General features: G+C 39.4%; 1 protein-coding gene across 1 annotated transcript in view; it reads left to right on the forward strand.

Annotated features, from left to right (window-relative positions):
- Positions 1-17,814, forward strand: part of LOC121876555 (ephrin-B1-like) — a gene marked incomplete at its 5' end in the record, with an annotated part of 18,086 nt that extends 272 nt beyond the window's left edge. Inside the window, 4 exons of the mRNA XM_042381754.1 lie at positions 8,951-9,119; positions 9,495-9,635; positions 13,790-13,975; positions 16,339-17,814. Of these exons, the coding sequence (XP_042237688.1) occupies positions 8,951-9,119; positions 9,495-9,635; positions 13,790-13,975; positions 16,339-16,496 (654 nt within the window). The remainder of the gene's footprint in view (positions 1-8,950; positions 9,120-9,494; positions 9,636-13,789; positions 13,976-16,338) is intronic.
- Between the last annotated feature and the right edge of the window lie 5,234 nt (positions 17,815-23,048).

The raw sequence follows: 23,048 nt of genomic DNA on the forward strand, positions 1-23,048 counted from the left end.
CAGGGTTTGTGGTGGGAGATGCATTCGTGGCAATTGTATACCCTGGAGGGGTTTTGTAGGATACTCTGTAAATGGTTTGGTTGGACTACTCTCGGAGAAGTGTGGGGTGGAGACATCTGAGTACATGGTTTGAGTTAGAGTACTTACCTCTCGTGAGTACATGGTTTGAGTTAGAGTACTGTACTTTCCCTCGTGAGTACAGGGTCTGAGGTATAGTAATTACTCCTCTAGAAGTACAGTACTTGAGCTACAGTACATATCCCTCGTGAGTACATTGCTTGTGGCAGAGTACATACCCCTTTAGTAACATGGAATTATAGTATCACTTTTCAGAAGTACATCCTTACAGACACAAGTACAACTGGAGTGCTTCCTGCTTGAGTTATACCACTTAACCTCGTCCTTGATGATGTATGGAGGAGGAGAGGTCGTGTTTGAGGTGTCGTACTCGAGAGGGAGGGGTTAAGTGGTACTCGAGGTGCGTGTGAGTTATTGCAAGGGGAGGGAAGGGGAGGGGTGTGGTGGGCAAGGTGGGTAGGGGAGGGCAGGTGGGGTGTAGGGAGGCAAGGTGAGGTGGGGGTGGGTAGGGAGGAGGGCAAGTGGGGAGGGTGGGCATTTCCTGACCACCCTGTTTTATTTCAACGACTGAGCTGTTTATTTCAAATTGATCATTAGCACCCCAGCTTATTTCATCTGATCATTAGTCACCCCAGCTTATTTCATTCGACTGCTTAGTCACCCCAGCTTATTTCACCTGATCATTAGGCACCCCAGCTTATTTCAACTTGATCATTAAGACAATCTGACTGTAACGGAACTCAACAATTCTCTCTCTCTCTCTCTCTCTCGTTTTTGTATTTCTTTCATTTGTTTTCGTATTTATTTCCCTTGTGATGTTCCCTGTCTCCCTATCGCCTTATCCTTCCTTTCGTACTTTTATTTCTTCTTCACCGTCTCTTCCTCCTCCTCCTTCCATTCCTTCTTCTTTTCATTCTTAATTATCTTCTTCGTCATCTCTTCCTCCACCTACACCACCCTCCTTCTCCATCACCTCACCCCACCTCCACTCTCTCCACACCCTCTTCCTCTTCCTCTCCACCACCATCACCACCCCTTCCTTCCTCTCCTACACCACCATCCACTACCGGTCCACCACCCCTTCCTCCTACACTATCACCACTCCTCCTCCTCTTCCTCCTACACCATCACCACCTCCTCCTCCTCCTCCTCCTCCTCCTCCTCCTCGCCGCGTCCTTCATCTAACAATTAATGCCAGAGTCACAGGGCATTAACAGCGTCGAGTGAGAGCAGAGGTAATCTCCCCAAATCCCAAAGTTACACTGCGGCCTTAGTGTTGGGGGGGGAGGGATAGGTAGGTAGGAGAGAGAGAGGTGGGGTGGGAAGGATGGGGAGTTGCTGGATGGAAGGCTAGAGGGTAGAGGGGGAGGAGGTGGGGATGGGGTGGGAGGAGAGGAGGAGGAGGGAGGAAGGGATGGAGGAAGCAAGGTGGAACAGAGAAAGAGAGAGGTGGGTAGCTGAAGGAGGGAAGGGGAAGTGGAGGAGGAAGAGAGATGGGAGGAAGGAGGGAGGGAAGACTGAGCAATATCTCTTCACAAACTACTATAATACGAACCACTGATAAAGACTAAGTGAGGCAGGAATATAAACATGACATTATACCACAGAAAATGGATCATTGTGATGGTAAACTTAAGCATATTACATTCGGGGGCTAGGAGGTAGGTGTGTGTGTGTGTGTGTGTGTGTGTGTGTGTGTGTGTGTGTGTGTGTGTGTGTGTGTGTGTGTGTGTGTGTGTGTGTGTGTGTGTGTGTGTGTGTGTGTGTGTGTGTGTGTGTGTGTGTGTGTGTGTGTGTGTGTGTGTGTGTGTGTGTGTGTGTGTGTGTGTGTGTGTGTGTGTGTGTGTGTGTGTGTGTGTGTGTGTGTGTGTGTGTGTGTGTGTGTGTGTGTGTGTGTGTGTGTGTGTGTGTGTGTGTGTGTAATAATAATAATTATCTGTTTATTGAAGAGCTAATAAAATATACAGTTACATATTTAAATAATTACAAATAATATAAAATGACATAAGTGACACAAATAAGACATATAGTAACTTAGATGGGGATCAGCTCAAAATACAGTCCATTTCCAACATAGTGACAGTGTAGGGAGCAGGTTTCTGGGGAGTGAATACACTGATTTATTACATGTTATTGATAATTTTACAATGGTTGGGACTGGGCTGTTCTTATAGCGATCAGTTCATGCACGTATGGGCTGGATGCGGTTGTGGTGTCGAACAGCAATTTTGGACAGGGTCTCAGGTGGTAGTAGGGGCCGGTGTCGGGGATGGTGTAGGCTTCACCAAATTTGCAGATGAGGTCGTGGTGAGTGGTCAGTGAGAGTCGAAAGGGGTCAGTGTGTTGAGCGCCTTTATATGTGGAGTAGAAGGGGAGAGACAATCTTGCATGCCCTCTTTGCACTTTTCTAGGTGTTTACGTTGTGTGGCATTTAGGAGGAAGACCAGGTGGGGAGGCATAGGTGAGCTTGGGAAGTATGAATGTTGTGTAAAACACTGAGGAGCTCTGGTGCAGGAACCTGAGGGACTTGAGTTTGCGGAGGAGGTGAGACGAAACTGTGTGTGTGTGTGTGTGTGTGTGTGTGTGTGTGTGTGTGTGTGTGTGTGTGTGTGTGTGTGTGTGTGTGTGTGTGTGTGTGTGTGTTCACTCTTCCTGTCACTTACTACACCTACCATTTTCTCTCTTTCTCTTTCGTCCTTTCGTTCCTGTGCCATAACGAAGGAAGGAATAAGATAGGTGGAGATAATTAACGTGGGGAAATATGTCATGGTGATTGAATAGTCGTATGTCTTAATAATATTATTTCTTTTTGTCACAGCCAATCAAAATGAAGGTATTGCAATCCTTCTCTGATTGGTTGATCATAAAAGGTAATATATAGAACTCAAGTCGTGTTGTCTTTTTTTAATTGAGTTTATTACTTTTGATACATGTATTGTAATAATAATAACAACAACAATAATAATTTAGTTAATCACACCTCAACTCATCCCCCACACACACACACACAATAGCACCTTTTGCACTTTCCTTTCCTCCGCCACACACATATCATTCCATTGACTAATTGCATCAGGTAAGACAGGTAGCGGCAGTGTGTTTAGACAGGTAGAAACCAGCCGAATCACACCTGTACGTCAGAACGAGTAATCAGCGAGGAATGGTACACACACACACACACGTTCATGCACTCTCTCTCTCTCTCAGCATCCTGAAGTCAAAGGTTAATAGGTTCAAAGGTCATCGAGTCACGTTGACCCCGATCTCAGGAGCTGAGAGAAGTGAGCTATTTCAACAGCTGAGAGAGAGGTGTGTGTGTGTGTGTGTGTGTGTGTGTGTGTGTGTGTGTGTGTGTGTGTGTATTGATTATTTACTCCCATCAAAGTACTTTACAAAAACACTAATCACTCAGGTATCAGGTGAAATGGGAGATATTAACAACTACTAAGATACCTCCTGATTAAACTCCACCTTTAACATAACACCTTGAAGTTCTTAAACATCTGAGTCAGTGTTTACATGGTGCTAAGTTCGTGTGCTTCCTCTCCTCATCCACAACTTGACCTACAACCAAAGATTCATGAGTTATAACCTAATTTCCTGGGTTGTTAATGTACAATTTCTTACATTCTGATTGGTTGGTTGATGGTGGAAATATTTTAAAAGACATTTCTCTATTTCAAGATATTTTAGCTTCTGCTGGCATATTGACCATACGTAACAGACCTATTTGGGAGGGGGAGGAGGATAGCCGGTAATAGTGGCATTAATAACTTATAATCAAACAGCTGGTACACACTGTAACGCCAGATGTACAGTACAACGGCGCTTGGAGAATACATGAATATATAAGATCTGTAACTTTGAGTGACCAGATAATATTCACTTAGTACGCGATGAGGTGAATTTGTGACGAAACCCCCACCATCTGTTAACTGTACCTCTGTTAACTGTACCCCCTGTTAACTGTACCCCCTGTTAACTGTAATTTCGTTAACTGTACCTCCTGTTAACTGTAATTTCCGTTAACTGCAATTTCCGTTAACTGTACTCCTGTTAACTGTACCCCCTGTTAACTGTACCTCTGTTAACTGTGTACCCCCCTGTTAACTGTACTTCTGTTAACTGTTCTGTTAACTATAATTTCTTAACTGCATTCTGTTAACTGTACTCTCGTTAACTATAAATTCTGTTAACTATTATAATTCTGTTAACTGTACCCCTGTTAACTATAATTTCCTGTTAACTATAATTCCCCTGCTAACTGTAATTTCTGTTAACTGTACCCTGTTAACTGTACTTCTGTTAACTAAATTTCCATTTCGTTAACTGTAATTTCTGTTAACTGTACCCCTGTTAACTGTACCCCCTGTTAACTGTACCCCCTGTTAACTGTGCTCTGTTAACTGTTAATTGTTCCTGTTAACTTCCCTGTTAACTATAATTTGCTGTACTTGTTAACTATAATTTCTGTTAACTATACTGTTAACTATTCCCTCTGTTAACTGTACCCCTGTTAACTATAATTCCTGTAACTATACCCCCTGTTATTCTTTTTAACTATACCCCTGTTAACTGTACCCCGCCTATTGAAAAATTTCTGCTGTTTACTGTAACCCCGTATTTGCCGTATTGCTTGTACCCCCTGTTACTTCATGTCCCCCTGTTAACTACTTACCTGTAATTATACCTATTAACTGCCCCCCTGTTCTGTACCTCTGTGTTATACCTCCTGTTAACTGTAACCGTATTGCTGCACCTCTGTTAACTGTACTTCTGTTAACTGTACCTCTGTGCTAGCCCCCCTCTTTGTGTACTCAGGGGTTTAGAGGTAACAATGCGTGATTATGAAGAGTTGGGCTTAATCCTAACTTGGAGGTCTACTATGCCTCGAGTTTCCATGACCAGTGCAAACACACGGTGAGATAATGTGAGGTGAGTGTGTGTGTGATGACCTGGTTTTAACCCCCCACTGGAGAAGCTGACCCGGGCTGGTGAGTGTAGCGGGAAGGAAGGTGGGAAGGGGGTATGGAGAATAAATATGAGGAGAAATAGGACGTTGGGAGAATGGAAATGAAGATAGATAGGAAAGAATGATAGGAGAGAGAAGGAAGGAAGGGTGAAATTTCGTGGGGAGTTCTCAAAAAAAAAAGTGATGTGGTGTGGGGGAAAGTAAAGGTGTGGGTGGTGGAGGTGATGGGTACAGGAAGGAGCCGCCCACCCATCCTCCCTCTCCCCTTCCTCTACCTGTGCCTGAGGTGATGCTTTTCTTCACTCACACACACCACCACCTCCTTAACTACTACATCCCACTTCCTTCCCTCCAGCCACACCACACACCTACCACATCCTTCCTCCAGCCACACCACCACCTCTACTTCTACATCCCACATCCTTCCCTCCACCCACACCACACCTACCACATCCTTCCCTCCAGCTACACCACCACACCCGTTTAGCTTTCCTCCTGCAGATACAAACATCCTGGTGAGATCAGAGGAGCATAAGAGGAGCATCGGAGGAGCATCAGAGGAGCATGTGTGAAAGTTTTGGGGTGGCGGGGAGGTCGAGGTGGAATGAGATGTGTAAGTCAGGAGAGTGGGAGGGAGGAGGTGAGGAGGGTGAGGGCAGGAAGGATGAGGGATAGAGGAGGGTGAGGGCAGGGGAGGGCGGAGGGGGTGAGGGGAGGACATAAAACTGTTAATATCTGGTGTTATTTGTCATGGCTCCAAATTTTATCCCAGTTAGTATTTTTTCACTATTTTTCCTCACATGATCTAGTGTGTGTGTGTGTGTGTGTGTGTGTGTGTGTGTGTGTGTGTTGTGACGTGGTAGTCAACTCTCTTTGCACACACATACCTGAAAAAGGGTATTGAGGATGGGCGTGATGTTGGCTGGGAGAAAGTCATTCGTGAGTAATGCTAAAAGCTTCCTTAAACCTCTACCTGCCCGCCATCTTTTATTTCATTATATACACACTTATCTGACTGATGGGTGTTTGTGAGTGAGGAGGTTTTGTTTAGAAGGGCAACAACAGGGACAATCTTGTTTATGTCCCCTCACGTTGTCTTCTTCACTTAAAAAATGTGTCTGTCTGTCTGTCTGTCTGTCTGTCTGTCTGTCTGTCTGTCTGTCTGTCTGTCTTTTGGGGGGCCATAGTTGTGACGTATTAGTGACGTCATGAACTGTGGCTGGGAGAGGAGAGCATATATGGTGATCTCCTCCTTCACCTTATTTTAACCCCATCCATTTTACTTTATCTCCCCTACGCTTTACATTTTCTCCTCTCCCATTCCATCTCTTCCACTTTCCATTCCATCTCCAACTATAATGAGTGTAGTAAGGAAGGGAAAGTGGATGGGATGGCGTGAGGTCCTGAGATTGGATTACACACACACATACATACACACACATACATACACTTACATACCTTTCACTACCCCATCACACCACCAACACTCCATCACTCCACCAACACTCCATCACTCCACCAACACTCCATCACACCACCAACACTCCATCACTCCACCACTCCTGCGTATCATCCACAGACAAAAGCTAGGTTTTATCTGCTGTGTAATGCAATACGTCGACAGCTATATAACCGCTAAGTCATCTCCATTAGTAGTGGCTGTGAGGACTTGGCAGTTCATGTACACCTCTTGATATATCGTGTACACTTATAATATTCAGTGTACACCTTTAATATATCATGTACACCTCTTGATATATCGTGTACACTTATAATATTCAGTGTACACCTTTAATATATCATGTACACCTTTAATATATCATGTACACCATTGATATCTATATATTTCTCTTTTTCGCTCTCTCAAACTATATTTTTTTAAGTATTAGTAAATGGAAGAGTCTGAAGGAAATAATCAGATTTTTTTTTACTAAAATGTGTACGTCAATTAAGGAGGGTGAAAGGTATTTGGCCAGGTGTATATGTGGGGTAAGGTGGGTGAGAGTTCATTAACAGGTGACTTCAACACAAGGATAGGTGAGGAGAGTGTTGTAAGGACAGGTAGAAGGAATGCGGATAGGTGAGGAGAGTGTTGTAAGGACAGGTAGAAGGAATGAGGACAGGTGAGGAGAGTGTTGTAAGGACAGGTAGAAGGAATGAGGACAGGTGAGGAGAGTTTTGTAAGGACAGGTAGAAGGAATGCGGATAGGTGAGGAGAGTGTTGTAAGGACAGGTAGAAGGAATGAGGACAGGTGAGGAGAGTGTTGTAAGGACAGGTAGAAGGAATGAGGATAGGTGAGGAGAGTGTTGTAAGGACAGGTAGAAGGAATGAGGATAGGTGAGGAGAGTGTTGTAAGGACAGGTAGAAGGAATGCGGATAGGTTAGGTTTTGACTGAGTAAAAATGAAAGGTTTGTTGATACATTTTATTAATAACAAAAGGTTAAACCTCTTGAGTGATAGAATGGCGAAAATTCATATTGTGTTATAAAACTATCGGGTCGGAGTCTTGGTTCTGATAAGCTCCTGGGTTATCTGGTAGGGTTTAGAGCCTCTGGGAAAGCTTCAGATTCCACTAGTAAGCTCCAAGCCTATTTTGATGGTTCAGAGAAATACCTAAAGCTTCCCAGAAGACTCTTGAACTTTCTGGAGCATTTTCTTGCCTTCAGGTGATGCTCGAGTTTTCCAGAAGGGCGGGGAGTGGGGGGGGAGGGGGTCTGTATCAACGAGGATCAGGCCTTTTATATCAGATGTCTTTAGATCCAAACCAGAAGGGATGGGAGAAGAGAATGAAAGGGAGACAAAGGGATGAAAGCAATAAAGATTGTTGCTTCCTTCTTTTCTTTTTTCTTCCCCTTCCCTCTCACCCCCTTCCATTTTGTCAGTTTCAGAGGGAAGGGGAAACAGTAGAGGAGGGGATTAAAATATTAACGACCCTTCCCTGTCTTTCCAATCCCTTCTTCCTCTTTCCATTCCTTCCAGTCTCTTCCCCCTTCCTTCCAGTCTCTTCCCCCTTCCTTCCAGTCTCTTCCCCCTTCCTTTCAGTCTCTTCCCCCTTCCTTTCAGTCTCTTCCCCTTTCCTTACAGTCTCTTCCCCTTCCTTTCAGTCTCTTCCCCCTTCCTTTCAGTCCTTCCTTCCTTGCAGTCTCTTCCCCCTTCCTTACAGTCTCTTCCCCCTTCCTTACAGTCTCTTCCCCCTTCCTTACAGTCTCTTCCCCCTTCCTTACATTCTCTTCCCCTTCCTTCAGTCTCTTCCCCTTCCTTCAGTCCTTCCTTTCAGTCTCTTCCCCTTCCTTTCAGTCTCTCCCTTTCCTTGCAGTCTCTTTCCTTTCCTCTCCCTTCCTTACAGTCTCTTCCTTCCTTACAGTCTCTTCCCCTTCCTTGAGTTCTTCCTTACAGTCTCCCTTCCTTACAGTCTCTTCCCCTTCCCAATTTACATATCATATCTTCCTCTCCACTTTCCATCTTTTACTTCCTCTCTCTTCCTTTTTCACTTCCTTTTCCTTCACTCTCTCTCCCTACCTCCTCCCTCTCCCTCTCTTCTCTCAGCACTAATTTAAATGGAGAATATTGATAAACTTCTACTTAACATCATTGAATATTGATAAACTTCTACTGAACATCATTGAATATTGATAAACTTCTACTTAACATCATTGAATATTGATAAACTTCTACTTAACATCATTGAATATTAATAAACTTCTACTTAACATCATTGAATATTGATAAACTTCTACTGAACATCATTGAATATTGATAAACTTCTACTTAACATCATTGAATATTGATAAACTTCTACTTAACATCATTGAATATTGATAAACTTCTACTTAACATCATTGAATATTGATAAACTTCTACTTAACATCAATTGCTAATTATATTTGGTTAATTACAGGTGAGCAAGGAGGAGTACGACACGTGTAGGATCACCAACCCCTCGCCCCGGGTGATCGCCGTGTGTGACAAGCCATACAAGCTCATGTACTTCACCATCACCTTTCGCTCCTTCACGCCTCAGCCTGGCGGTCTAGAGTTCCGCCCCGGCCAGGACTATTACTTTATTTGTAAGTTGCGGATTTTCACATAATGATTTAGATGACTCTGTGATCTATTGTCTTATTAAATCATTGCTTTAACAACTTTTATGATTACAGTACAATACCTGTATTTAGTTTCCTGAATTTGTCTATTACAGTATTCTAATTTGTTTCTCGGCAGTGATCTTATTACATAATACCTGTGTAAGTATATGAAGTTGGATGTTAATTTTATTTTTGCTAGCTTAATTTTTTTCCTCATAGTTTATTTAAAAAAAAAATCTACATTTGTATTAATCTGTAGGACTTATCCATTGAACATCTGATCCTCCTCTTGTGTGACATTGAACTAAATCCCGCTGAACAAGGTCTTGGTAGTAACGCTCGTGGTCTTTCCCGCAGCAACCTCGAGCAAGGACGACCTGCACCGTCGTATTGGTGGGCGATGTTCGACGCACCACATGAAAGTAGTGTTCAAAGTTTGTTGTGATCCTGCCTCCCAACCAGCTCACGACCAGGCCAACAACCACATCCCCAACAACGGTATGTACCCGTACCGCCTAACACTTAAGATAAATTAAACAATGCAGATGTAATGCTGTACGATAAGGTGCTCTGGCTAACAGGTGTATAGCACGACTGTATATCTGTAGTCACAACCTCCCACATTTCCTAACAGCAGGTAAACTTAACCGGTTATTTTCTCTCCAGTGTTACGTGCATATTTTACGAGTTAAGACTAAAGCATGTTAAGTTCTCGAGAGCCATTCATTCACTTGACTACTAAGAGATACCCACAGTATTTACAATGCTTTGATTCACTCACTCTGTAGCACATCTTCAGTCACAATTTAAGAAAAACAGGTAATTCGTGAAAACTCCAATTGAAACTCTCTCATCCAAATTTGAGGCATCACCTAACACAAACTAGCTAACATTACTTCAACTTTCAGAGGGATTGAATTAGCTTTATCTAGTCTCCACATGTGTTTAGATCCACTTAACCACATTTTTAACTCTTATGGAATGTGCTGCTTGTGTGAGGTAACTTTTATCATACACGCTGCATGCACACTAGGGTTCAAATATACCTCAGAGAATGACATTTATTTAGTCTCAGTTATCATATTGTACATAGAGCCAATTAAGGTCATGAATTCAGCAGCTTTTGTGGGACAATTGTGATGTTGTGTTCTTCAGTTGCTTTTGTTTAAGTTATAGCATGTAGTCTGGATTATTCAAGCTTTTTTTTTTTTTTGCATATACAGTATATATATATTTATTTATCTAATTGGCCCTTATGAATCACTTCGTTTTTGTTATTTTCTTTGGGCAGTTGTTCTCTATTTCTTGCATAATGTACTTGACGATTTTGATGCACCAAAATTCACTCACTCTCTCATTCATTTGGGTATATATTTTTTTTCTCGTCAACCAACTCCATTGTCTAAAAACATATGCAATGGAATAAATGCTAACCGAGGACATGGAACTTCACCCTAATGCTGTACTGTATCAAGCTACACTGCCATTTTACTTCACCCAAACCTACTTTACCACGACCTCCTATTTCAGTATCCAACTTTTCCTTGTCGTATAATTTCTTCCCACTGTACTCCTGCATCTTAGTAACCCATCATCTCCCCCCTCCCCGTTACAGAAGATGTTTGGTGTGATTCTCTGTCTTCAATACATTGTTAGTCCATTTCTCTTCAATAAATGACCTTCAATATGCTCGTAGCAGCGCCTTGAAACTGTACCATCATGAACCACTTCCCCACTCTATTAAAATGTCCTTACGGTGGTCACTCCTACACCATGTCAACATTATTACCACCTCCACACTATACTGTAGTACTTATCCTATAACTAACTTGAACCATTTCCTACCTTCATCTAACCTGTTACTCAACTTTGTCACCAACCAGTCAGTCATTCATGTCTGTACAGGTCTCACCTTAGTTTCAATCAGGTTTCCTTTTAATTACTTCCTCTTATGATTTTTTCTCACTTTTATCCTATTACCAGCATATATCTCCTACAGTCTGCCTTATCCACACTCCTCCAAAAGCCTGAATCTTACAAACTCCTCCTTGCCTTTCTGACAGTTCATGAGCTAAAAAAATCCTTTTGTACACCTTACTAACAGTGGGTCACAGAGGCAGGATGGCCTCTTATTGAAACACATGGAGGCAGAGTGGCCATCACTGCACTCGACCACCTTCACTTCCTCAACTGTAACACTAAGGCAGCCCCAGGACAGAACCATCACTCCTCTACTATTACAGACTCTTGCCTTCATATACAGTGTTGCATTAATCAGTATGAATTTAAATGATCACCAATTTCACCCAATTAAAATTTAATGTAAATCAGCCCAGATATGATGACCTTCTCCTGAGTGTGGAAATACATAGTACAGTAAATTAACCCTACAGATGCCATTGTCACCACCTCAAAATAAAACATCACATCACATAATCTGAGGAAGAAGCTTATATAAAAATTTTATAACTATCTCAATGACCCAAAGAATTAGATATCTAATCCATAGTAAGGTTTTAACAAGACATTTTCTGAGAATACAACCCCGCATGCAACTACAGTACAACCAATTTGAGCCAAATTAAAAGAAAACTGTGAATTATTCTAGGTGTCAGTACATGTATACTGTACACTACATATCTACAAAATTGACCAAAAATACAGTATAAGACATGAAATTATCTCAAAGTAAATTGTATTAGAATTGAAAGGAAAGTCATTTTTATTCATAATGAAATCCTAGAACATGACTTTTATCGTTATATAATAGCCGATTGGCATACACACTGTCCCTCTCCTCTCAATTTTACACCTTGTCCCTCCCCCAGTTTTGAGGGAAGGGGAAACACTACCGGGACAAAGACACTCTTCTTACACATAGTACAGTATTTATCAGTCCAGTCCTTTGTATTTCACTCTCATGGTCAGTCACCTATTCCCCTTTATTATTCATTATCTTGTAGTGTTTTACTATCAGTTCACTTGTCAGGGTTTGAATGAAGTTCTACCATTATCCCTCGTCTATTTCAACCCAGACACTCCATAGTTATTTATCAACAACATATAATTGAAACACCAAACTTGTAAACATCTTCCTCCTCATCATTATTTATTACACTTGCCTCATACTCCTCGCAGTAAATGTCTTTCCTCTTTCGCCATTTAATCAGCATTCCTTTCTTTTATTCCTAACTAATAATCTAACACTACCAAACTAACATTCAACTGGATGCACCAAAAAAACTAATGTGCACAGCATTGTCATTCTCTAAATACACTGTAACTACCACTTGGATATTTTTTAAACTGAGGACTGCACTAAGCCTGTTAAGATAGCTAACATTTAAGGCTTCCAGCACGTTTGTGAGAGATTTTGTTTTGCAGTGACAGGATTCGTACCATCGTCCTCCTCTTTAGTCGCATCGTACGACACGGGGAATACAGAGGAGCGATTCTTCGTGTCGCCACCCACAAAATTATTACAAAATACATTGCATAGAACAGGCCATCTACAGTATTATCGCCACGATTATTTGCATCTTTTAACGTGTCGTATATTTGCTAATAAATTTTATCCTACGATATATGGATTGGTTTTTGTGGCTATCGCCAGATGCCCTCCTACCAATCTTCCTCTCCCAAGTCTGACCTCAACCTTAAAATGAAATCCTGTCCTCACCAAACCCAGTCTGCACTTTCACATTTCTTATGCATTGCTTGTTCTATAGATTAACATCTGGATGAAGATTTATGTCCCTCGCCCCCCTTATGAGTTTGATTGTGTATATTTTGTTTGGCTATGCATTCTCTCACATCTTGCTTATGTCTAGTGAGCCACTCCTAGTTATTTAGCGACAACAGGTGTTTGCTCCTTTTCGTGCCAATTGATTTGCTTATGCTTCTCTTGATATGTAAACAAGACTCATACATACTAGTTAGTCTTTTCTTGATAGTTCCTAAATCTAGTCTCAAGTAGTCAAATGGATCATAACTAAATGGTTACTGTATAGTCCCTTTAAGCTATTTCACATTAGCAAAAGTTCATCAGTACAGTACAGTATTGTAATTTGTTTGTAGTGTTTCACCGCTCTCATAGAAATAGTCTTACACTGAGATTAAGCGGTAAAGGAACTCCGAAGAAACTGTCCTTCGTAGCCTGACCGGTCGTCACATTCTTCACATTATCACAAAACTTAAGCAATTCAAAGACTCAGATAAAGGTGATAAAAACATTAAGATATTGCCTTTTGTTTGCAGTTAAAGTACTACTGTACCTAACTAACATCTCTCTTATCATTGTTGCAAGTTCTTGTTTTATTTGCATTATATGGTGCACACAAAGTTTTGGATCAGCACAGTAGTCATCAGAGGTATCTATGTCTCCCAACTGCTTTATTAGCAGTTTGCTACTTTATCAAATTTAAAAGGAAAAAAAAAATTGAAAGCTTAAAGTCTCGTTACTGTTGATTATCGTGGTTCTTCGAAAAGTCCCTTGGTCTTTCCTGACTGTACGATATAAGATACAATATAGTAAAATTGGATTCTGGGATGCTTAAAGCAGTTTGGTCAAATGTAGATTATAGAACACTACAAAAATCCTCTTCTAGTCGCTAGATGCTTAGCCGTGGTGTATTTTGTGTATCTCATTGCAGGCCTGCCAGCCACTAGAGGCACCACCACTACTACCACCTCCACCACCAAGTCTACTACCACCACTACTACCCCTAAGACCACCACCACTTCCACTACCACCACCTCCCTCAGCACCACTTCCCTAAAGACCACCTCTCACAAGAGTGCTGACCCTCACACCATCAAGACCACCACCAAGAAAACAGGTGAGTATTTGCCCGGTGGTCGTCCATCCTCGCCGACTTTATCGCCACCGGCCGAAACCTCAACAGATTTGAACTTGGTTTTAAAACTTTTGTTCCTCAAACCTATTTTCAGTGTCCTATTTTTTTTTTTTTTTTTACTTATTTATGGGCCTACCTGACCATAAGATATATAACTATGTTTTATTACATTATTCCACAATTTTGTTACAGTTAAAACTAAAATGCATTTAATCTTGGCGTTTTGGTACAGTGGTTATCAGTCCGAGTTTGTGTTTTTGAACACCAAATAAAAGACATTCATTTGGATGTCATAATTCTGTATGCCAAGACTTGATACTCCACATCACCAGAGTTAAAGGTTATAGCTATCAACACAGGAAGGAATAGACCCAGCTTCACTTAAAGGCTTAAAACAGAAACTTTTTTTTTCCCAGAACAGAAAATTGTCATTGCTACTTACATTGTTCCTCTTAGTTCATCCAGCTTTTGTTTTATGAAAGTGAAGAGTCAAAGATACTATTCTGTGCTGTGCCAGGTATGAAGAGAAATGTATTTGTTTGTTGTAGGCATTAGGAGCCATAAAAAACTACAGGTTCCTTCCTAGGTTATACAGTATTAGAAACCAGAGCTGGAGAGTAATATAGTAAAGTTACTTCACTACCGCCCACCACTGTTAGAAACTTATGTATTGTTCTGTACAAATTTGTGAATCATTGATTTGTAACTTCAGTCTACAGTACAGTATAGGCAGACCCTGATTTACGAAGATTTGATTTATGAAAATTCGCAGTTACAAAAGAAAATCCAAGTTTTGATTTACAGTTAAAAATCCTGACATTATTAAAATATTAACATTAGTATTTTTTTTACTACCAATACTCCTGCTTATTTCACTAATTTATGTAATTATTCTCTAACACTCGCAATGTTATTCACCCTTTCGCCGTGTGTTACGCATTTGCCATTTTATTCTGGCTACCACCAGACATTTTATTCAGCTTTGGGTAACCTCCCGCTGTGAAAGGGTTAAGTCTACAAAAATAAGCTTTCAGTGTGTCATCTTTCTCCTACAATCACCATATACCTTACTTCTCAGACTCTTGTGAGGACAGGTAGACTTGTCACTCACTCCACCACAGTTTGTCCAATTCTACTGTATTTTCTTAAATTTTATATGCTGATTATTTCCAATTAAGGTGTAGAGATGTAAGAGTGAGTGTGGAATTTGGAGGTGATGAAATGTTTGGAGGTGTGGAGAATGTCAACAATGCAACGAGGGAGGGCGAGTGGTGCATTAGATGATGGCCGAGATAGCGTTCATCCCTCGTAAACAAAGCGGCGGGAATTTAGGATAACAAAATAACTTATCGGGGGTCCAGCGTGGGATAGTTGTCGTTGTTTTTTTGTGCAGAAAGTATCTCTTAATTATATAATAAAGGTCTTTGTACTGTATTACCACACTATGTAACATAATTATTATACATGTTGGTTTACTGTTCCATTCTGTTCACTCTGTTACAAATTTCATCTGGTTTCTCTTTAAATACAGCACTCTACCTGTATAAATTATTACTGTACTTAAATGCTTATTATTGGCTTATAATCATTGTGCACACAGACACACACAAAAACAAACATTTAATAACATGTTTTGTGGTATTTTAAAACTTACCTTGTAGGAATATAGCGGGTATCTCGGCTTTTATAATAAGAGTTTATAGGAAACTGTGCTTCAATTAATGAAAATGTGATTTCTGAAAGGCATTCCAGGAACAGAGCCCTCTCATAAACCTGGGTCTGCCTGTACAGTACTGTGCTGCTCCCAACATATCTGCTCTACATCACAGTACAGCAAATGCAATCTTTCTGAATTTATTTTTGTACTGAATTTCGAAGCACAACCAATATCATGAATTTAAATAAACATTTCAGAATGTATTAGCTATATGCATTTGAGCTACAGCATCTAAATACATTACAGTATATGAATTAGTTCAAAATGCAGTATACTTAACCTGTAGGTGAAATTTGTTCTAAAATATGTTTCTAAGTAATAGCAATTGGACATGCAATTTAAAAATTTGTACTGTACTGTACTGTCTAAAGCTAAGTAAATTTTTACTATAGGTACCATATAATAGTGGACAGGAAATGCTTAGAAGTGATAATGGAAATGGCAATTGCAGTCTGCTTAATGCACCAAACGATTCCAGATATTGACATGTTAATGAAAATTATGAAATTAGTTAATTTGACAGCAGTGCCTTTACTGTCAGTTGTTACATCAGTAGACAAATTCTTGGGTTGAATGCTGAAGGATTTAATTAATTACATCATGACTTATGTATAATTATCTTTTACAGACACACACCAGCCAGACCGTAGTGAAAATGAAGTAGTTAAGAATGAAGAACTAACCCTGAACTCATCTCCAGGGTCAGCCAGGGTGTCCTTCATCACAGCATTCCTCTCCCTCTTTCTTCCGTTCACGGCTACAAGGCTCCTCGCCACACATTCCTAAGACCAGTAAAATAGTCTTATCAGCATTGTTTAGACATTGGTAATACAGAATAAAGTATGTCACTGGTGGAATTAATGTAGATTTATGACTATTGTCTGGCGATAACATTGAAGAAGAGAGGAACTTCCTCAAGATTAGAAGAGTCGAGGTTAAAAAAATATCGCGAAGAAAGGGCGGGAAGTCGTCGCAAAGACGGTCTAGTGTGGTCTTGGCACCAGTAATTGTGATGGATACTTTGGTTTAGCTGGAGAAGTTGAAGAGGAGTTTCATTCACATAAATATTGAAAGCTAGTGAATGTATTGCACAGTGGACTTGTCAAAGGTGTTCATATTCACACAATAGGGTATAGCCCTGTATATACCTTATTTATATGTACATGTGGTGCGCATACCTTTTGGACAAATATCTGATGTATTTCTTGGAAACCATCACATGTAGATCTTGAAGTGTTTTGTAAGTCAAGAACACTGTATTGTCCAACTTTTTATTTTCACCCCGAGTGAGTGACGTGTGTGTTGCGACGACGACTCGTGATTTATCTGCTCCTGGAAGTTTTTTTTTTGTATGTATGAATGTGTTCATGTGTTTATAATGTATGTATGGCCACAGGGTGAGTTGGATTAGTTTACATTTGTATGAGCCAGACTGATGTGGAATGTTTATAAGTGTATTAAAGTAACATGGATCATTACCAGAGCTTTTGCCCCAGGGGAGTCAGTAACCATCCTTCATGGTACTTTTGTATTCATCCATGCCTTGTTCATCTGGATCATTTTTCATTATTATCATCATCATCATCTGTGTATGCTTTAGTATTTGTATATAGGTTCGTTATTTAATGTATGTATTATGGGTAAACCTCTCTGACAATTTGTGCCACTGCAGGTCAGCTTTGAGTATGTTTTATCAAAGCTCTTTGAATAGTTAGATTTCATTCTTAGAGTTCTTATGAATTCATTAGTTGCCAATTGTTTGTCATTCTCAAACTTAGTTTTGTTTGCTTGGATGGTTTCAGCTGGAATTTCTACTTCACATGATAAGCAAATTTACTATAATTGCATGTGATGTTTGAAGTCAAATTTGAACAATACTAGTTTTATTTCAAGCTAAAGCTTCATGGCTTCCTCCATCTTTGTCAAGTGTATCTTGCATTACACTGTACTATTTTGCTTTTTTATTATACTGTATCAGATATCCTGCAACAATGACATTTATGGCAGGCTTTATCTGTGCATAGTTTTGTGGCAACTCAAATGACAAGAGCCATTAATGCTTTCCATAAAGATAGTATGTAAACCTTTTATTTTTAATATATATATATATATATATATATATATATATATATATATATATATATATATATATATATATATATATATATATATATATATATATATATATATATATATATATATATATATATATATATATATATCATGTAGATCCACAATGAAAACGTGGATAAGATAAATCTTGATAAAATCACACGGGAAAAGGGAAACAACGGAGCACCTTAGCTTTCGTCTTTATTCAAGACACCTTCAGAGTCTTGAATAAAGACGAAAGCTAAGGTGCTCCGTTGTTTCCCTTTTCCCGTGTGATTTTATCAAGATATATATACTGTATACAGTATACGTATATAATTTTTTTTTTTGAACAAGAATCATTCATTAACATCACATGGCTAAACTGAAAACCTAAGCTTCATTAAATATTATAATTAAGTGTCACTATCATTCCTGTTAAGTATATGGCATATTCACTCTACAGTAGTTAGATTGTGCTAATCTTTTATTGCAACTGTTAAAATTACTTATCATTCAGTATCTCATGTGTTGATGTTTAAAACTAGAAAGTAAAATGTGATGTTCTCAAATTACCTCGGACATAGTAGCACTGTGTATCATTATGACTTGTGAGGTGAGCCTAAGAGGTGGGGGCACTGGTACAATACTCTTAACTGGTGTGAACATTGCCACTGACTCTCCTGGATGGAAAATATTTATGAGGCAGCTCCTGTGTATGATAAGAGATTCTTAGATTGTATAAACTTTATGTATGGGAATGTAAGGTTCCTTAATGGTCTCATGTTTAGGTTGATGGGAGCACTTCAGCGTGAGTGGCGTGTGCGTGTGATAAGCAGTCGGCACTAGTACTGTATGTAAGTGCAGTAGTCGACAGTGTTGTTGTGGTGGTGCAGTCAAATTCTTCATGCAGTAAACAGATACTTAGGTACTCAGGGAAAGAGGGGTGAATCAATCAACTTAGACTTACAGCTAACTGACACACACAAAAAAAAATGTAACATAGTCTGAGAGTACACAAAATTTCCCATTATTTTAAACCAGTTTCATTCAATTCACCTGGTGCATTACAGAGATACATACACTCTAACGTGCACAAAAACAAACCGTTCATAGCTTGAAACACGATCTTAGCTGATTTGCCCCTCTTACCCCTGTGGCCTCATATTATTTATACAGTATACGTATAGGCAAAATTAAATATAAAGTTGACATGACTGAGAGTATTAATATGATATTGTTTGAGATTTTTTTTTATTACAAAGCATATAGTTGGCTGCCCCATCACATGGAAGAAAAAAAAAAAATCATTTACCACTGTATGTGATAGCCTTTGGCCATGGATATTTGTCCTTTATGTTTAACATTATTTTCTTCTTGTCAAGTAAATAGGTAAACAGTGCTTTGTATATAGTGACTGACGGAATGCTGTTATCAGAGGAGATGAATTCATGACAAGTGGGTCAAACACAGTAAGCTATAAGGGAGAGCCTATATCCTTAAGGGTAGCACTTAGTTGTTTCAGATGCTGTGTGACAATCTTGGGTGTGTCTGATACATTATTGTGTTAAACTGTAGATAATATGTAGGAGAATCTTGTGGGATTCATCTGTGAGTGTGCATCTCTTGAGGATTAGGATCTGCCGCAACATGTCTTATTCCATTGTGTTAAAGAGAATGCGGGGGTAAGGAGGCAAATGGGAACTCTCAGGTGGATCCTTTACTACTAAGGCAAGTTCAGGTGGTCAAAGAACAGACAAACTTAAATGCAATTTACAGGCAAAATTTCATGCAACTTGAGACTGTTAAATACTACACGATCACAGTATATGACCCGGCATTGGACCCAAGGATGTAACAATCGCAAGAATTTCTTACATTTTTCAGTACTGAACTTGACCTGTTCTGTAGCTGCCATAACATGCCACTTTGAACCACAAAATGTTTAGTGACAATAACCTTAACAGACAAGTTTCAAATTGCCAGGCAATAATAGGATGGATGCTGCTTTATATATATATATATATATATATATATATATATATATATATATATATATATATATATATATATATATATATATATATATATATATATATATATATATATATATATATATATATATAAATTTTTTTTCTGTTTTAAGGAGAGGGGGCATTATAACCAGTAATGTTTTAATACTCTTTTTGCAAAGTGAGACTAGACTCATTAATGAACACAGCAATATAAGTGAGTACTGCCTCTTTTATTTCCATGACTTAGAGGCAGAGCACAAAGCTTCATGTTTGTTTCAACCACTCTCTTGCCATGTAATAATATTTTGGTGTTGTTCCAAGTGCCTTTTGTAAATTGAAATTGTTAGAAAATTATATAAATTATAGGGAACATGTTAAAGGTTACTAGGACTTGGAGGTTAACAGATTTGATAATAAAGGCAGTAACAGTAATATAAACAATTTTGTAAATGGTACAATTAGAAATTTTCTAGTACAGTACATGATGATTTAAGCTAACAGTGTACTTATAGGTATAATACAAATATTGTAGCATGCATCTCACCACAAACTTTATTTTTTATTTTTATTTTTTGACCGAATGTATTATTCAGTTTTGATAAATCACACTCTTTCAAACGTATAAAACACTTCTCCCGTATTGCTGTTCATGCCAATGCCTGAATTTTGACCGGGTCTAGATGATGATGTTTGCCGTGTGTGGCAGCATAATGTACATCGTAGAGAAAAATAATAGGTATACAATCCTTCGCGTGATAACCCGTGTCGTGGTCGCGTGAAGTGCTTCTACACGACTCGACCAGTTAATGTACAGTACACTCAAAGTTTTATCTTGAATGTACCCATATCAGTGAACCACTTTAGAGGACTGTACATAGTATCTTGTGTCACTGGTAACTGTACTATGCCATAGCAGCAGTAGTGGTTGTATGTAGGTCTATTTTTCACATAGTGCTTTTTCTTTTAATTAAGGCTGAATTAGAAATATGTCCATGTTCCATAATGCCCCCAATTTTTTCCTTCATATGCGATTTCTGATTATTGGAAGAGTTGATCCTGTGACTATGTTCATGGATGAAGAAGGAGAGAGATGGCTGAACATCATCCAGATTGCTTGATTCTTAATTTTGGTTCTCAATTCTCACATCAATGCAACATTTTTATATCACTGCCAATATTTAATGTACACCTTCCATTTTGGTAGATAATTTTTTAATAGTTTTGCATTGTTTTAACAGTTAAATTGATGAAGAATTTTCATTAATAGACCGTTGTTATTAAAAAAAAAACAAGTGTGGGCAGCTGATAAGGTACTGTATACTGTACTGCTGAATGTGTTGTTAACTGCATATAAAGTTAACATATGTTTTGTTATTATGATAAATCCCATGTTAATGTATGGTTTGGGATACTACCGGGTGATCAGAAAGTCCTTGTGCACCTGCAATAATGACCTATTTAATTGTACCTCGTTGTACCTACGTCGTTATAAGTCGTACAAGGTAAATAACTATGTTGTTAATTATTCTAGGTGCACAGGGACCTTTAGATCCCCCTGTATATATTAATGAGTTCGTTTACCAAACTGTTTATCAAAAGTATTTGGTTTCATTGAACACTGTGTAAGCACAATGAACAATAATGTGAATGAAATATGCACATGTGGGTTACACCCCTACTCTGTACTTACTGATTGAACTCGAATCATCTCCATTAGGGTAATGTCTTAGTGCTCCTTTCACCATATCACAAGTCTATAGCAAATAAATTAGTAATAATACCAACAGTGGACTAGTCTTACACACATCAAAGAGTTGAAGCCTTTGACTGACTACTGTGGCAATACCCATTTCAAGTTGAAATGTGCAACTTAAGAGTTTGTCGTATTTCACCACGAGGTAGTTGGCGACTTCTGCTCGGACTTGTGTTCGGCCCCGGGAATATGTACTTACAACCCCCTTCCCCCTCTGCTCTCATCAAAGTCCCTCAGTGCCAGATCCTTAGTGTTCCATAATATACTGACCCTCAACAATCCTACCCATAACTTAGAATGTAAACACATTACTGGTTTAGAGTAACATTAGTGTTCAGAAAAGGTTGTTGTTGCAAATTGTAGGATGAAATACAATTTGTTTGTCTCCAGCTCTGTTCTCATTTTGGCCCATAAATGTATTTTGACGACGACCTACAATTTTTTTTCGGCAAATGAGTTCTCACACCACGAATCCTAACCACTGTATAAGTGAGTAATTAAGCAGTGATGAGATCTGTTGATGTGTGCCAAGTCATGGTTTCAGTGTGGCTTCAAGTTGTACTCCTTATGCGAGGAGGAAAAGTGGTACGAGTCATAACGAAACACATCTCCGACGAGCACAGTTGCCGATCCCATCGTAAAAGTTCCGTACCATAGAATAGCCCCGCGTCTCGTACACCGACCCTTCATATGCCACTCCCTGGTGATAATAGAGTATTCCAGTAGAAAAATGCCACAATAACTTTTTCACAAATTGAGGACTATCAGGGTAATATGAGTGCAAAGATGATGAAGAAAATGAATGGTGGTAATTTCTCTGCAGGAATATTGCTGGCTTGCAATTTAGTTTCACTCACTCCGCTGGTGTGAGAATATTTATGTATTATACAGAATAGCTGCAAATGACCACCACCCACACAGTTTTATTAATGGAGAAAGTGACACAATATCCTTACCCCTGCAATGCCAACAACCCCATACTCATCACATGACTACTCCATCTTATGTACTGTACCCAATAGTAGCAAAGGTTACTATGCGAACGTAGTGACGACGAAGTCGCTTTGCCGTTTGAGACAGAAGTACGGAGGATCAAGGAATGACGTTTCTGTAAATGTGTACCGTATTTATAATTTATCGTCCTCACTGATTCCGTATTTGCCAAAAGGAAATATTTTATAATTGACTTTTGTACATAATAAAGTTACTGTAATCTGAAAAAAAAGCTTTTATTTCAAGTCCTGCATTATGTAAATTAGTCCAAAACTGATAATGTTCCTCCTGTGTACATACAGTTGTGTTGTGTAGTGTAGTGTAGTAGGCAGCTACCAAACAGGGAGGTACTACCGCCTGGGAAGGTATGGGAAGCTTAATGTGTTGTCTAATGGTAGACCCTGCTGCATATGTGACCAAGTCCCAGGTTGCTGATCTGGCTTTCTGTCTGTCTCTGTTTGTGTGCCTGTCTGTCTGTCTCTGCAT

This window comes from Homarus americanus, unplaced genomic scaffold (genome assembly GCF_018991925.1).
Source record: "Homarus americanus isolate GMGI-L3 unplaced genomic scaffold, GMGI_Hamer_2.0 scaffold28, whole genome shotgun sequence".
Taxonomy (NCBI): Eukaryota; Metazoa; Arthropoda; class Malacostraca; order Decapoda; family Nephropidae; genus Homarus; species Homarus americanus.